The 16,308-nt window shown below is 39.4% G+C and overlaps 1 protein-coding gene across 10 annotated transcripts in view; it reads right to left on the reverse strand.

The window, feature by feature from the left end:
* Positions 1–439: 439 nt before the first annotated feature.
* The window catches only part of FGFR2 (fibroblast growth factor receptor 2), a 105,903-nt gene continuing 90,034 nt past the window's right edge, over positions 440–16,308 (reverse strand). For all 10 annotated transcript variants that reach the window (XM_039480768.1, XM_039480771.1, XM_039480770.1 and 7 more), the window contains 6 exons: positions 15,753–15,943; positions 11,733–11,855; positions 10,118–10,188; positions 7,547–7,684; positions 4,803–4,908; positions 440–2,198 (listed from right to left, as the gene is read on the reverse strand). In XM_039480768.1, the coding sequence (XP_039336702.1) occupies positions 2,034–2,198; positions 4,803–4,908; positions 7,547–7,684; positions 10,118–10,188; positions 11,733–11,855; positions 15,753–15,943 (794 nt within the window). In that variant the 3' untranslated portion in view covers positions 440–2,033. The remainder of the gene's footprint in view (positions 2,199–4,802; positions 4,909–7,546; positions 7,685–10,117; positions 10,189–11,732; positions 11,856–15,752; positions 15,944–16,308) is intronic.

Genomic DNA, 16,308 nt, shown 5'->3' on the forward strand with positions numbered 1-16,308 from the left:
AATGTAGGGCAAAAATGAAAGACTTATGGCAATTTCCTTTCCTTTCGCAACAACCCTTGACACAAAGGATAGTACCATTCAAATATTAATATAAATGCTTACTAGCAATGGATATACGCTGGCTGGAACAAACAAAGATATTTTCAGAAACCAAACATTTTCTTGGCATCAATTTGTTACGTGGGCAAATCACACAACATTTTCAACTCAAACTAATATTCTGCAAACACCAAAACCTATATATATCTTTACTCAGGTAAGTAAAGTGACTCGTGCTTACATGTTTGAAAGACTGTGTACAAACCCCTGCACTAAAAGAATGTTTTGCTAGTATGAGATCTAATGTAAAGCCAATAAGAAGAATTACCGGATATGCCCCATCATTTTAAGAACAGGAAACCATTTTGTAAGACACACAGGATTAAAAAAATAAGCTGCATGACATTTATTTTATAATGTAACATTAATATCTGTAGAAACATTTTATTGTCAGTACAAAAGTTAACAGATGTTAATACTTTCCCCCAAAATTTTAATAAGTAAATCAGTGTAATTTGCATTTGTATTGCATGGCTGTATCAGTGTGAATGGGTGTTTTGAAAGTAAAAACACAATACTTAAAAAAATATATAAATGAAAGAAATGCGGTAATATTTTGTCTGACACCAGCGGTATGCCTGATATTAAGGAATAGTTTGGAAAAATATACTGGAGCCAGCATGAACTAATCCCTTAAAAAGATGGTAGTATTCCTACGGCAAATTGTCATTATAAAAATCTCTCTCTTTTTAACTTATGTTACAATATAGGAACAGCCTGAAAGGCTACTATCAGGCCAGAAGATCTGGAACCCATTATCAAGTCAATGAAGACAATACTAGTTAATTTGATGCATGAGCAAGGCAGAGTGGAAACTCAGCTCTCTTTAGAGCAGTACATTCTGCTATGGTTATAGACAAGTTAATGTCTTTCCTTACTTTAGGAACCCATTAAAGACTCTCCTTTTTTCTCTCCATAGAACCATTGTGTTATTTTGGCCTTAGAAAATATTGTTCAAGTGTCACACATGCTTTAGTGATAGCTACAAAACCAGACAGACATACAGAAAACAGAATACCTTCTTATTAAAGGATTTTTTTAAAAATAGGGGAATTTTGATATTGATAAGAACAATCATCTGGCACTGAAGTTTAAAACACAAATAAATCAAAAGCGTAATTCTCCCCAAATTAGTTATATACTGTAAATATTTCTTTTTTTAAAGATCTGACAACTACTAAAGTCTGAGCAATATATCTACTAGATCTCTGTGCTGCCTGCTTAGAAATGCCATTTAAATTACAAAAAACAACCCTATAAACGATTAATTGTTTTGTACATTACCAATTAGTTAATAAATTAATGATATACCATTTTCCCTGAAAGCAAAGTATTTTCCACCTTTGAATGGTGAAAATTAAGAAATTCTGTGTAAGAACAGCATTTAGCAAATAGCTGTTAAAAAAAAAAAAGAACTAATTTGCTAGGTGGATTGGAACATCCATTTTTAAATCAATACAAAAAATAATTCATTGTAAATATATAATATATATTTATACATATTTTGAATATATTTACATACATCCAGCACCTATATACTGCATTTGTGCTCTGTAAGTGTGTGCCAACATATATTTTCTCCAAATATTACAAAATAAACAAAAAAGGCAGACCCAGAGTTTGCCTTAAGTCCAACTGGTCCATGGTACAAAGTCCATTGCAGCTTGCAGTGAGCCAGAAAATTGACATGGTGAGGTACGTCCATACGTGGCCCATAAACATTCTCCTTCTTTTGGAATTGCTTAAGAGTTCCAAACTATATAATTCTTTACACATGTTCTGACCATCTTCCTCCAAGATATTTTTTCTTCTTCTTATATTTCATATGTACAAACAGAAACATTAGGGTCTTGGAGAAAAGAGCTCTTTACTTGTGGTAGGTGGGTTGGCATTCTTGTTTCTTTATTCCTCTGAGGAATAAGAATGCTTTCCTTTCATGTTTTAACACTACCATTTATGTGCTGGTACTTGGGAAGACAGGGTTCATAAGGCATTGGATCAGGAGAAAACACAGAGTCATCACCTGAAGAACACGAACTCCTAGTGTCAGGATAACTGGGTGAATACTGTTCAAGAGGTCCACTGAGGTCCAGGTATTCCTGAAATGGAAGAAAGAAATAATATTATTTATAAAAAGGACAAAAGCACATAGCCACATGATTTGGCTTTGTCATGCAGTACGTATATTTCACAGACAAAAAAATGTTCAGGCAATTCTATGCTAAGAAAGATCAGCTACATTCAAAATTGACTGGTGCCTATACATCAGAGAGAGAGAGAGAGAAAAAAGAGTCCGTCAGTCTAAGGCAGACGTGTCATTTCCAACAACACGAGCATTAACCGCATCAGTAGAAATAAACACACTCACCACATCAAAAGAGGACTTTTTGCTTATAATGATAAAAATGAAATTTTCATCCTAAATAGAACCATTTTTCTCTAGCATATGGTAATGATTTGGAGAAAAAGATACTTCCATTTTTATATTCCTTTGGTCAGTTTGACTATCTGGTTTTAAATTTAGACTTAAACATGTACTGCACTAGCATACTTATGAGAACTGAAATGAAAAATAACAAAACCATATTCATTGAATTTGGGTTCTTTACACTAAATATTCTGCCACTTTTTTTTTCTTTTCTTTGTTGTTGCCTCCTAGAGCAGAGGTTCTGTGTACCATTGGGGGTATGAAGAGGTCTTCCAGGGAGTACATCAAATCATCTAGATATTTGCCTAGTTTTACAACAGACTACATAAAAGCACAAACAAAGTCAGTACAAACTAAAATTTCATACACACAAAATTAGAGTGCTGTGACATTTTTGTAAGCAAGTAGTTTTTAAGTGAGGTGAAACTTGGGGATACGCAAGACAAATGCGTCTCCTGAAAGGGGTACGGCAGTCTGGAAAGATTCATAACCACTGTCCTAGAGTAGCCATGACCAAATCAGTATAACAAAAAGGAAATAATTTCAGTTTAATCCAAGGTTTGGGTTAAGCAACTTTTGCTAGAAACGGCAATTTTGGCAGGAGAATAAAGTTATTTTTTCCCTTGAAATGTTCCTTCTCTTTCAACTTCTGAAAGGCAGCTGTATTCATTTAATGCTATCTCTTCATTTGCTAAACCACAAGTTATGATCATGCTGATGAGACAAATCTTATCAGTCAGTATTTTATACTGCAGTGGATACTTTCATTTAATTATTTGATTAAAATTATTTTTCAAAATCATATCTTAAAGTGTCAGGACTTTATGGTTATAGCTTTAAAATGAGAGCAACAATGGAGGTTTTAAAACACACACACACATAGCAGGCAACAAAATGGTTCCTAGACTGCTGTTTTGATCTAATATAACTTCATATTTCACAAGCAATTTTTTTTAAAACTGGCCTCTGTGGCTGTCTGAAGACAGGATACACATGTATGTTAGGGAAACAGCTCTAGGGCACCAGAATGATCTGGAAATTTCTGACACAAATGGAAGCAGGAAGTACTAGAATATGAGAGAGAGAGAGAGAGAGAGAGAGAGAGAGAGAAACTCATTCTCATGAGATTTCTAGCCCAATTTCGCAGATCCAAGAGTTTCACATAATTCAATTAATCATCTGGGCTGAGATCTTCACCCCGCAGTCCAGCCTCTTTACACCACATATCAGAGCCAAAGTGGTGTAAAGGGACCTAAAAGCCTCATATCAAGCTGGAGGAAGATTACTGGTGCTGGCCTGGTAGAATACAGTGATAAGATTGCTCCCAAAGACCCCTTGGCAAGCCCCAGTGCAGGTGGTGTGCAGGGGAGGGAGGGGAAAGGGACATGGCCGTAGCATTGTGGAGATTATGGGCAGCTCAGCAGCCCATAGGTTAGCAGGCAAATAGGCCTCTGTAGGCTCTGTGGCCCCTAGAGCAGCATAGAATCGGGAAGGTGCAAAGATGGCTTTAAGCCCCCTCTCTTCCTCTTAGGGATGCAGCATTTATCCAAACCAAACCACCAAACTTTTTGGTAGCTTTACAGTGGTAAAAGAACTGAAATGATCCCTATCTGTATATCTTAATGCATTGCTTGCTACAACTAATAGATTTTCAGATCTCTGAAAATAAGGTTTAAGAATAAAATAGCGTCATGTATATTGCTAACAGGAACGGTGCTCGATGTTGCCCTTGTAGAATTGGATGGTTTCTCCATATTCCCCTCTGGGTTCTTGTTTTCCCAGCAGAACTATTTCAATGATCCAAATTAACTCCTAGACAGATCATTTGAAATCTGCCATTTACCTCGGCTGCTTTTTCTGACCTAACTACTATAACTGAGAATCAAACTAAGTTGATAAATTCAGAATAGCATAAACTCTAAATCTCTCCCGCACAGAAAACTGTAACGTTGAAATATAAATATCCTCCCCGACACACACACATTTTCCTGGATGATATGCTGAAAATATTATGAGATATGCAGAGGGACAAGTGAAAATGCTTTTGTGTGTGTGTCTGTGTCTGTGTGTGTTTTGTTACATAAATCAAATCCTCTAGAAGAAAAAACATGATTTCATTAAGCCATATAGTTTAACTATGTGAGACCCCAGTGGAAAACTGATAAATAGAACAATAATAAACTATGAAACTCTGCTCTATTTCTAATACATTACATTTATCTCGTGAACCTTATGTTCTGATCTGCTGGTTAGGAAGTGAATACATTTTACTTACCTCATTAGTTGTGAGAGTGAGAATTCGATCCAAGTCTTCTACCAACTGCTTAAAAGTTGGTCTCTGCGAAGGCACTGCATGCCAGCAATCTCTCATCATCATATAGCTGTATAAATATTTCACTGGGTTAATTAACCTTATATATCCTTGTTGCCTGTCCATTTAATCCACAATTATTATTATTTGTATTACTGCAGTGCCTAGGAGCACTGGTGATGGACCTCAGTGTGGTCATTGTACAACACTTCACTTCGGTTAAATTAGGGCTTAGCAATGAGCTTGCATTTCTAGTTTTATACCACTGCACATAACTGAGAAAACCCAACATCTAGATCACAGCATTTAGGCCCAGATTCAGGGAAGCACTTAAATTCCATCAGTTTCAATGGAGCTAAATCAGATGCTTAAAGTTAAGCACATGGTTAAGTACTATGCTGAATTAGGGAGTTTAGTCTCTGTGAATAGTAATTATTGCTCTCCCCTACTAGAAGTACAATTTAATGCAGTGGTGCCCCAACTTTTTACCTTGTGCCCCTTCCCTTACCCCTGTCTGTGCCCCTCCCCCTCCCCCACTCTGAGCTGAGGCCAGGAACAGGGCCACGGCTCTGGGCGGGGGACTCAGACAAGGGTAAGGGGGCTGAGGCTGGGGCCACAGCTGTGGGGGGGACCGGGAGCAGAGCTCGAGGCGCGGGATCAGCAGCTGGGGCCGGCAGGTGGGGCCTTGGGCCGGCAGTCAATGCCAGGAGCGGAGCCAGGTGGTGCTCCCCCTCCCGTTGGGGTTGGCCCAGGCCCCAGCCGTGGCCCCCGAATTTTCCGCCATGTCCCCCCTGCACGGGGGACGCCTCACAGTTTGTGGACCTCTGATTTAATGCCTACCTTTGGACATTCGCCGGGGTATAGCTTGGAGGGCAGATCTACTCATTTCCACAAAACAGCATGCAAGCAGAGCATGACATTTGCCATGACACGTACGGATTCTGGTCATAAGCCTGACAATTCATTTGACGTATACAGCCCCACTTTCACAGGTGAGGAGCACCCACATCGCCAGCTGAAGCCAATGGAATTGCAGGTGCTCAGCACTTCTGAAAATCTGGTCTATTTCATATCCAGACTGGACCAATCATGTTAAATTATTATAGAACTATATACTTAACAAACGGCTCTGCACTTTGTACTGCACCCTAACAGATATAGGACATTTGTACAGAATTCTGCAGATACACAAAAACACAGCCAGAACTAGTTAATTCAATGCTTGGCTTTGCCTAGACTGGGGAGCTAAAGTGCTATGGTGCAGGTATGTACCATTAACTTTGCATTCTGATATCTTTCATCTGAATAAAATATTTTGAGGGGCCACAGGGTGACCTTGTGTCTATGCTGTGCATTCCCACAAGTCTCTGGCTTCCTAGGAGGCCAAAGGGTAGGTGTACCTCCTAGTGACCCACTGGGCTCTTGACAACAGGAAAGTGGCTTGTAGAATTCTATCCTGCCGGGTGATTAATAAGTGGTGCAAACAGACTCTTGCACCTCCTCCTCTTTGGCTGGAGGAATGATGGATACTACAAAGGATCTTGAGGGTGGAGAGAACAAAATAGGGGGAAATGTGTAGCAAAGGCAGTCAAGGGTCATATTCATACCTCTGTCATCAAATGCAGAGAATGGTTTGTCAATAGATTTTAATACACTAGGACTGAGTATACCAAACAAATATACCAAAGATTGACTCATTGAGATTTTTTTTTAATTGTTTTTCAACAGTACCAAAGTTAAGTGAGTCAATGTCTATCCTGTGTCAGACTTTTCCTGGAAACATGTTGAAACAATTTCTTTTTTATATGCAATGCTACCATTTATAGAGTTAAGTAGGTTAGAAAATGTTGGATTCTGCATGGGATTCAAATCAGTATTAGGGTATGGCTACACTTGAGAGTTGCAGCGCTGGTGTGTGGCCACACTCACAGCTACCAGCGCTGCAGTGTGACCACATTTGCAGCATTTGCAGCGCTGTTGGGAGTGATGAATTATGGGCAGCTATCCCAGCGTTCAAGTGGCAGCAACGTGCTTTTCAAAAGAGGGGGGTGGGGTGGAGTGTGACAGGGACCGGGGGAGAGAGAGAGAGTGGATTTTTGGAGCCGACACTGTGTATCAGCTCCCTGCCTTGCAAAATCAGAAAATTTTCCCGACCCCTTACTCAACTGCAAACAGCCTACAGACCAGATAAGCAGCTGCTCCAACGGACTCCCTTTCTCCCCCCTGCCCCCGCTGTTTCTATCCTCAAGCAAACACTCATCCCCCTGCCTGCTTCATTCACAGCAAGGTAGTGGGTTATCTCATTTGATTGTTCACAGTCAGTTACAGATGTCAGTTACAGCAAACAGGAGCTGTGTTTGTTTTTTTTAGAGAGGCAGCATAACAAAACAAAGAGAGTAATTTAGTTAAAAGCATTCTGGGATATCTCCTAATACCCTGGAGGCCAATAACAGTGCTGGTGTGTGGCCACACTTTACGAGCAGCGCTGTAGCACCAGCGCTGCAATCGTTATACCCCAAGCAGACCCAGGTGTACAGCCAGCGCTGCAGCCAGGGAGTTGCAGCGCTGGATGTGCCCTGCAGGTGTGGACAGTTACTAATTGCAGCGCTGGAAAGCCTCCACCATCGCTGCAACTCTCCAGTGTAGCTATACCCTTAGTTGTGTGACTATGCTAGTGTTGTATTACTTTGGTAAATAATGGTCCTTACAGTTCATTGGTGCAGTTGGCAGGCTTATCCATTCTGTGCCCTTCTTTAAGCAGCTTAAAAAGTTCCTCCACTGGAATTCCTGGATAGGGTGAACCTCCCAAAGTGAAGATCTCCCACATCAACACACCAAATGACCAACTACAGAATAAAAGGGAACAGTGCATAATTAAATTAATCTTACCTATAAAAGCATAGGCATATCCCTGAAAGAGACAGAGAACAGTGATTCCTTGTTACTTACTACAGTAGTTCTGTGTTTAAGGGCCAGATTCCACCAGCCTTACCGTGTAGAACCTGTCTCCTCGAATACTTCCCATTTCACTGAGATGATTCATCAGATAAGGAACTACTCAATGTGAGAAACAATGGCAGAATCTGGTCCTAAATTTGGCCACAATTCAGCAGTCCATCCTTATTCAGAAAAATAGCTAAGCATGAAATTAACTTTATGTATTTGCCACTTTATGCATCTGCTGATTTGAATGGGACGTAAGCACATATTTAGAGTTAATCATGTGCATAAGGGCTTTGCTGAATAGGGATTTTCTTAAATGTTTCCCTGAATTGAGGTCTCTGTTCGATGTTCTCCAAATTCCCAAGTTGTCAGTTTCCAGGGCTATTGTAAATAAAACTGAAATTGTAATTTACGGTATAATTATTTATAAAATACATATATGGTAGAGCGGGTTGGAAATGTTATGACAGAACATTTCTCAGTCAGAAAATGCCAATTCATTAAAAACAAAATGTTCCACAAGAATGTGTCACTTTTGGCCAATCTTTGTAGGAAACCAGGCAGGAAACCCCGAGGAACTGTGGAGCTGGGCTTTTAGAGTCCCAGAACCTTGGCAAACTTGAAGACTACTAAAAATATACACAGATAAAATATATTTGTCAAGGTAAGGACTATATGTAGACATATGGCAACTTTTATTGCAAGTTTGCTCAAAAAAGTTGCTGAAATATGAACTCTCTCTCAAAAAAATTAAATCAGCTACACCTCTACCCCGATATAATGTGACCCAATACAACACGAATTCAGATATAATGCAGTAAAGCAGCGCTCCGGGGGGACGGGGCTGCACACTCCGGCAGATCAAAGCAAGTTCGATATAACGCGGTTTCACCTATAATGTGGTAAGATTTTTTGGCTCCCGAGGACAGCCTTATATCGGGGTAGAGGTGTACCATGAACTTGTGTTAATGGTGTTGTTTACAAATAATGAAAAAAACCTGCCTGAAAAACAAACTTACATAATACATTATTAACATTTTTAAAATGAGTACACATTGACTAGGTTATTCAAAATTGACAAGCGATTTTGGGAGCCCAGCCTGCCACACATTAAAGGTGGCCCAATTTTCACAGGGCGAGTGCTCAGCACTCTCCGCAGATCAGATGCCTCAAAAGTCAAGGCACCCAAAAATCACTACCTATATTTGAAAATCTTGGCTCTTGGTCTTAATCCTTCAGTTCCTCATAGGTGCATATGGTTGTTGCACTTCTGTGTAAGTGCAAGTGGAGGTTATCTACAGATGCAAGTGCTCTGACTAGTGCAGGATCAGACTCCTCCCATCCTGCCTTTTTTTTTTTTTTTTTAAACTTTGTGCTTATATGCTCAATTCCTCATGTCTGTGCTGTGCAGCATGAAGCCCTTTGGGGGTTAATAGCTCTTCATGTAAAAATAAAGAAATGTGCAATTTCCATCAGCACTGTATAAAGACTATGCAACAAAAGCAATGCTTAAATCTTTATGAGTAGTGTCAATTAGTGCTGTGATTCTGAGACCCAAAGTGACAGAAAAAGAGTTCTTCTGCTTAAATCAAACCAAAGTATAGGAACCAAAGAAACTGGAAAACAGTAAACATGTACACCATAAAAGAGTTAATTTTGTTTCAAATTGTAATCCCAGAATTATAAGGAGTGCTATAATTATCCTAGAAAACTTCCACAGAAAGTAGAGCAAACCCCAAGAGGTTATGCCAGCTAGATACAGTGGGGAAACTTAAAAAGTTTGTTCCAGTTTTAGAGGTATTAGTGATTCCAGTTATTCCCCATACTTAAAATAGGGAATGCTTCTGGAAGCAGTAATACCTCTAAAGGAGAATGAACTTTTCAACTAAGCCCACTGTATGTTTTACCTAAATCAAAGCCATTTTTAGCACAAATTTCAACAAGTGAAAATTTCAGGATTATTTCCTTTTTTTAAAAAAAAACTGAAGGAAGTTCCAAATATTCCCAAAGCCAAGCAAATTAGATACATGCTTTGTAGCTGCAGATCCATAAGTAAGTTCAAGGGGGGGAACTTCCACACTGACAGAAGGAGGTTAGCATTCTCCACCTTTCATGTGCTTTGAAGCCAGGCAGATTAGTAACAGAGCATTGGTTAGCAGTCTACCATAAAATCCTCACTTTCTAAGGGCGGCTCCTGCTCCTTCTATTAATGTGTGAAACAGAGAAAGCAAGCAGTTAAGATTTAAGGAAAGCAGGAAAAGATATAAAGATTCCCAAAACTGTAACTAAAAAATAAAATAAAATAAAAAAAGGCTACAGAAAATGAAGTTACTTACACATCACTTTGATGTGTGTAAACTCTGTCAAATAGGGCTTCTGGAGCCATCCACTTTACCGGCAGCCGGCCCTGGAAACATGAGGGGGAAGTGGGTGAGAAATAAGAAACACTGAATTAAAATTGTAGTTATTCACAAGGCAAATTCAGCAATGGGATTTCTAAAATATTCAATACTGCACTATAAAAAAACAAAGGTTAATGGCATGAAAAAACAAAACAACACACTGTTTACCTCGGTATTCTCAAAGAAAACAAAGACCGATATTCTCTAGACCCCGGGCTCATATAAATAGATGTAAAATTTTCAGACAAAATTAGCTAAGACACAGAGGATCCACAGAAAGAACCCTTACATGCCACATATCCCCCAGATTGCCTGTCAGCGGGAGGAAGAGGTGAAGAGAGTCAATAGCCTCATATGGGAGGGCCTTGCCCCTGGGACCCTCTGCAAACAGATGAATTTCAGCAAATCATAGAATCTCAGGGTTGGAAGGGACCTCAGGAGGTTATCTAGTCCAACCCCATGCTCAAAGCAGGACCAATCCCCAGACAGATTTTTGCCCCAGATCCCTAAATGGCCCCCTCAAAGATTGAACTCACAACCTTGGGTTTAGCAGGCCAGTGCTCAAACCATTGAGCTTTGGGACTAGTTGGCAGGTGAAGTTAGGGCTACTGGATTCACATTTATCCTGCTCCAGTGGCCCAAACCCAAGCATGGTGGGCACAGTGGAGCTGCAGAAGAGTAGAGACTGGGCATTTCCAATGACGACTCTGCAGAGGGGCTATGTCTTGCCCCAAGATTGATGATGGATTCTATTCCCTCCATGATAAAGAGCATGGAGTTGCCCACACAAAGCCCTTAAAAGTGCAATGGATGGTAGCTTAGAAACTCATTTTTATGAATTAACAATTTAACATAATACATTATATTAATATTTTGCACTAATACAGCAACTTGAATCAGAGGATCTCAAAGCACTTTGCAAAGCTCCCATTGACTTCAAATGGAATTGTGGTTGCTCAGGGCCTCTGAAAACTAGGCACAAGGCATCTCAAATTAGGTATCCCAAATCAGTGACCACTGTTTTGACCTAACTGCCTTGCTCAAGATCACACTGCAGATCTCCCATTCTCCTAACTCCAGTCCCACTTTGCTACCACCAAAGTAAAGTGTTTACAAACCTGAATACAATGAAAGTATAACCCAAAATATGTACAGTAATGTACATTATTCAGGTACCAGAAAAGGAAAAATTTTACTGTTTACTAAAAGTTTTCAGATGCCCCAGGGTCTGAGCTAATGCCCATTGAGGACAATGGGATTCTTTCCATTGATTCCATGGACTTTGGATCAGGCCCTATAAAAAGCAATACTGAATTTTATCAATCATAATTAATCATGTAATATATATTCTCTCAGGTTGTGTAAACAGATAACATTCATCGCTTAGTAAAAGTGCTTAGAGATGCTTTATGCCTTTGATTACTATTTTATTTTCTGTGATTAAAAGTTAGGCTGGTGTACAAGAAGTCCATTAGGATTATAATCGCACTACTTTAATGACCCACTGAAAGAAATACTGGTTCCAGAGATAAGACTGCAATCCACTTACATTAGTAGTCTTTTTATAATAATCTATATTGTTGATGTCTCTGGCCAAACCAAAGTCTGCTATTTTCATTACATTATTTTCAGTTACCAAAACATTTCTTGCTGCTAAATCCCGATGAATGCACTGAAAAAGAAAAAAGAAAAATTAAATTGCTTCAATATATGACTTCATTTTCCCTTAAGATTTTCTTGAAGCAGAAGGTGCATTCAGCATATGATAATTACTCTACTATAATAAAAAACGACACAGAGTACAATTTTAATGTCTATTTTTTCAGTGTATCCAGTTTGAAGAATTGCTCCAGAAATCTTTTTGAAAAGCCATTTTTTTATAAGATTTTCAGCTCAATTTTGCCATATCCAAAGACTTGGATGCTTACCTTAACTGAACCAAACCTTCTGTGATTCACCCATCACACTATATCAGAGCCAGTTACAGGTATAGGTCTTCCAGCTTTTTAAATATAAATTCTGATAATGAGTGTTTAATTATTTTGGCTCTTTCATATTACACTGGATTGACAAAGCTTCAACCTGACACATTGGATCAGTGTGTTAGCCTATGCATTTATGTCAGGCATAGTGCACACCACACTAATGGGTATTATATGCACGTGTTGTGAGGTTACGTTAACTGAATATATTGAGCTCTCCCCATAACTCTCTTCACCCATGTCAACTATCCCCAACACTTTGCAAGGCTGAAGTCAGCTTTGGCATTAGAAAATAGAAAGCCTGTCAAAGCCAAGACATGTGAATGGTGTGACCTAGCACAGGTTGGGATGTACCTCTATGTGCAATTGGTTTGGAATGTACTATCCAAAACAGAGACAAGAAAAGTACATAACAAAACAACAAGGTAAAGGACCGCTACAAACTGGTTGGTTGGATTTTAATGATGTGTAAATAAATTTGTAATTTGTAAAATCATACTATAAATACTGCTGGCTGAAATGTGTACCTTTGCAGCACACCTTCTGTGTAAGGTGAACATGCTGAGAGCTAAGAATTGCTTCCCGGAAGGAGGGTAGATTTGACTACGTTCGGTTATTTCATCTCTTGAACATTTTTAAAATTGACCCACAAGTATAGTCAAACAATTGGCTAAACACCTTTTAGTCAATAAGTGCAACCATTTTTGGTATAAAAGTTGTTAAAATAATAATAATAATAAAAAACACATACCATGCAACATAAAAAACTGAGGCTGTCAAATGGTGTGTGTGTGTTTGTGTGTCTGGGATGTGTGCATTTACTTGATCAACTGGATTAAAAGAGTTTAATTTGTAAAATACCATTTGGGGAGGATGTTTTGCTTTTGGGAAGGCCCTCATGTTGAAGATGAAAAGTTACCTCCTCATAACTTCATGTAAGCTCCCTCCTGAAAACTTACAACTGACCTTTCCCAGCTCTGAAAGGAAGTCTTTGTTGCTGATTGATACCACTGTTATGTTTAAGCAGCTCTGTCACGTGTAATACAAGGTAGCAGCAGAGACATGTTGAGAAACATTCTGCCTGAAGAAGTTCCCTCCTCCTCTCTCTTCTTTTTTTTTTTGGATGATCTCTTTATTCTAGCTTTGGCCATCCCTCCTTACACGGACTAGGGAAACCTGATCAGGGACATCAGGTGTCAAGTCGCCCCAACACCTTCTGCCAATACAACTTCTGGCCCCTTTTTTGCCATTCATTTTCTAAACAGCCCCTCACCAACACTGCTTCTTGCATGCCTCCCACCATCAAAATGGTGCCCTTATAAATAGCCATCTTTGATTATTTCCATTACTGACTGCCTTGCTGTGATGATTTGCTCCACGTCCCTTTTGATCTGGTCCAAACCCATGTCTATGTACCTGACAAGTCTCAAACTGTGGTCCATGGAATGACACATTCTGAGAACCACGCACTGAGTGGCTGGAAGATTTGGAGAAGAGGCATCAAGGGATCTAGGGTAAAATTTTAAGATGTGCCTAAGTCCCATTTTTCAAAAGTAATGATGGTACTTAGGAACCTTAGTCCCAGTAAAGATTAATGGGATGTGAACACCTAAAACCCAACTTGAGCTACCAAATCTCTTAGATGCTTTTGAAAATTTTACCCATAAATACTATATACTATGTGTGTTGATTAAAATTTGCATTTACATTTTTCATGGGATTTTTTTAATACCACAGTGAGCCATTTTTTGGTTTGAAATAACAAGGAATCTGGTCATCTCACAATGTCTCAGTTCATAGATGGTGGAAACACTGTAAGATAATCAGTTCTCTTATTATGGCAGCTCAACAAATGGCTCCCTGAAGGAAAAAGAGCTAATGAAATACAAACACAAATAGTGAGATCTTTGAAGAATTGGAATGCATAATCCTACTATATACTCCCTTTGTTTTCTCTCTGCTCTTGGCCTTGTGCAATGGCTTACCTTTTGTCAAGTTCTACGCTCATCAAGCGTTTCCAGGACTGGGACTAACTCAAGGGTGGAATGGTGTATGTGTGTGGGGCGAAGGGGAAAGGTGGCTTTCCTAGCAGTATCCTACAATAGCATTCTGGTGTCTCTGATCCTAGAATGTACCCATTTGCACAAGACGTGTCAATCAAGAGGTTCATTTTTTTCCTTTCATACTAGTTGCCTGCGTTCTTTAGTTGACCCCTCCACGAAAAGGCTATGGGTCACATCCAGTCAAGTGCTTCACTAATAATTTACACCAGCCTCAGATGCTTCACTAATAATTTACACCAGCCCAGCACCTAGGGTGCTCTGCTTATCCTGCACTCACATGAATTCAATTAGTAAATTTCACACTTGTAGCTTGAGTGCCTTCCAAGTCTTCAAGGTTGTACTTGGACATTTAGTCTCTCATAATGTAAGGATAAAACAAATTTGGACCAGATCTACAGGGGTGCAGGCACAGAGATGCAATAAAGTCAGTATCTCCCTGCATAGCAGGACTGGAGGCTCATACTCTGGCTGTCCTTGTGGGTGGATATGCAAAGGACCTGGTGTCCACATCTTCTCAGCCTTAGAGAATCTGGCACTAGGTCTCAGCCAGGACCCATCTTATTCCCAATTCCCTGTATTAGCATAGCAATATGGTGTGTTTGCTGGGTTGGTTACACAGTACTATTTAAGTATCAGAGGGGGAGCCGTGTTAGTCTGGATCTGTAAAAGCGGCAAAGAGTCCTGTGGCACCTTATAGACTAACAGACGTATTGGAGCATGAGCTTTCATGGGTGAATACCCACTTCGTTGGATGCATGTCGTTTGTTAGTCTATAAGGTGCCACAGAACTCTTTAGTACTATTTAAGAGTTTCCTAATTATAATTTAATCCAAATTACAGGTTGAGAAGGTTTTTTTTACCAGAAGTAGGTCTCTAGGGACTGGGTAAATATGCTCTTTCACTAAGTTTGCTCTGTTGACAAGTATTGGTTTTAAGTAGAGTTGAGTGCATAATTTGCAGTGAATAATGTATTCAGGGTTTTTTTCACCTCTTCTTCTGTTCACAAATATCCATGAGCAGTTTCAGATTTTCTCAGTATGGTTTTTATCATTCTCCAAATAATTTTGGAAACAGAGTCCATTTCTTTAGCATATTTAATATTTGAACTGTGTTAATAGATTTGATTGGAAACATAGGTGACATGGCATGTTTCTGTTCCCTGACTGAGGAACATAACTCTTATAATCAGGTGAATGCCTGTGCTTATGAATTCAATAGTTCATTTCAGGGAAATATTCTCCAGTATTTACTTAAAATGGAATGTTCCCCAGCCCTGATTTAGCCAGGTACTTAAACATGAGCATAACTTTAAGCATGAGTCGAGTACCATTGACATCAATGGGACTTACCATGTGCATAAAGTCATGCATCTGCTGGAACAGGGCCTCCATTAACATTTCTTCTGGTAAATACATTCTCTAGCTAACACAAAAGGGGTCAGACTAAAACTTAAGTGAATTAGTTTAAAGCATCAGACAAATATTCCCAGAAAGGTTTGTGCAGCATTTGCCTATTTCTACCTACTTTCTGTGAAGCCAAGTACTCCATGCCCCTTGCCAGTTGGTATGTGCATGATACTAAGTCTTTGAAAGTCATCTGCTCTTCTGGTACTCTGTTGATATCAAATGAATATTCCATTCCAGGGGGTCGCCGTGCTCGCAGATACTCCCGCAGATTCCCTTTAGAAGCATATTCAACTATCACATACAACGGACCTTTAGATAAACAGAACAGGCAGCATGAGAGTTGAAACAGGGACAAAGGGTAAAATGATTTTTAACAGAATCTTATATAGTGCTTTCCATCTTCACAGCACTGTACACACATACATTCACCAACTAAGCTTCACAGCAGCCCCGCAAAATTGGCAAATACCATTTTAAAGATAGGGAAAAAGAGGCAGTAACATTGTTAGGTGATTTGCCCAAGGCCACACCACAAGTCAGTGGCGGAGCCAGCATTAGCACTCCAGAGTTCCTAAATCCCAACCTTGAGTTTATTCCTTTCAGACCATGCTGTCTCCTGCACTTTAAACATTTGCAAAACAAAAATTGCACGAAACCCCCAAAAGATAACACTG

This window comes from Mauremys reevesii, linkage group 7 (assembly GCF_016161935.1).
Source record: "Mauremys reevesii isolate NIE-2019 linkage group 7, ASM1616193v1, whole genome shotgun sequence".
Taxonomy (NCBI): Eukaryota; Metazoa; Chordata; order Testudines; family Geoemydidae; genus Mauremys; species Mauremys reevesii.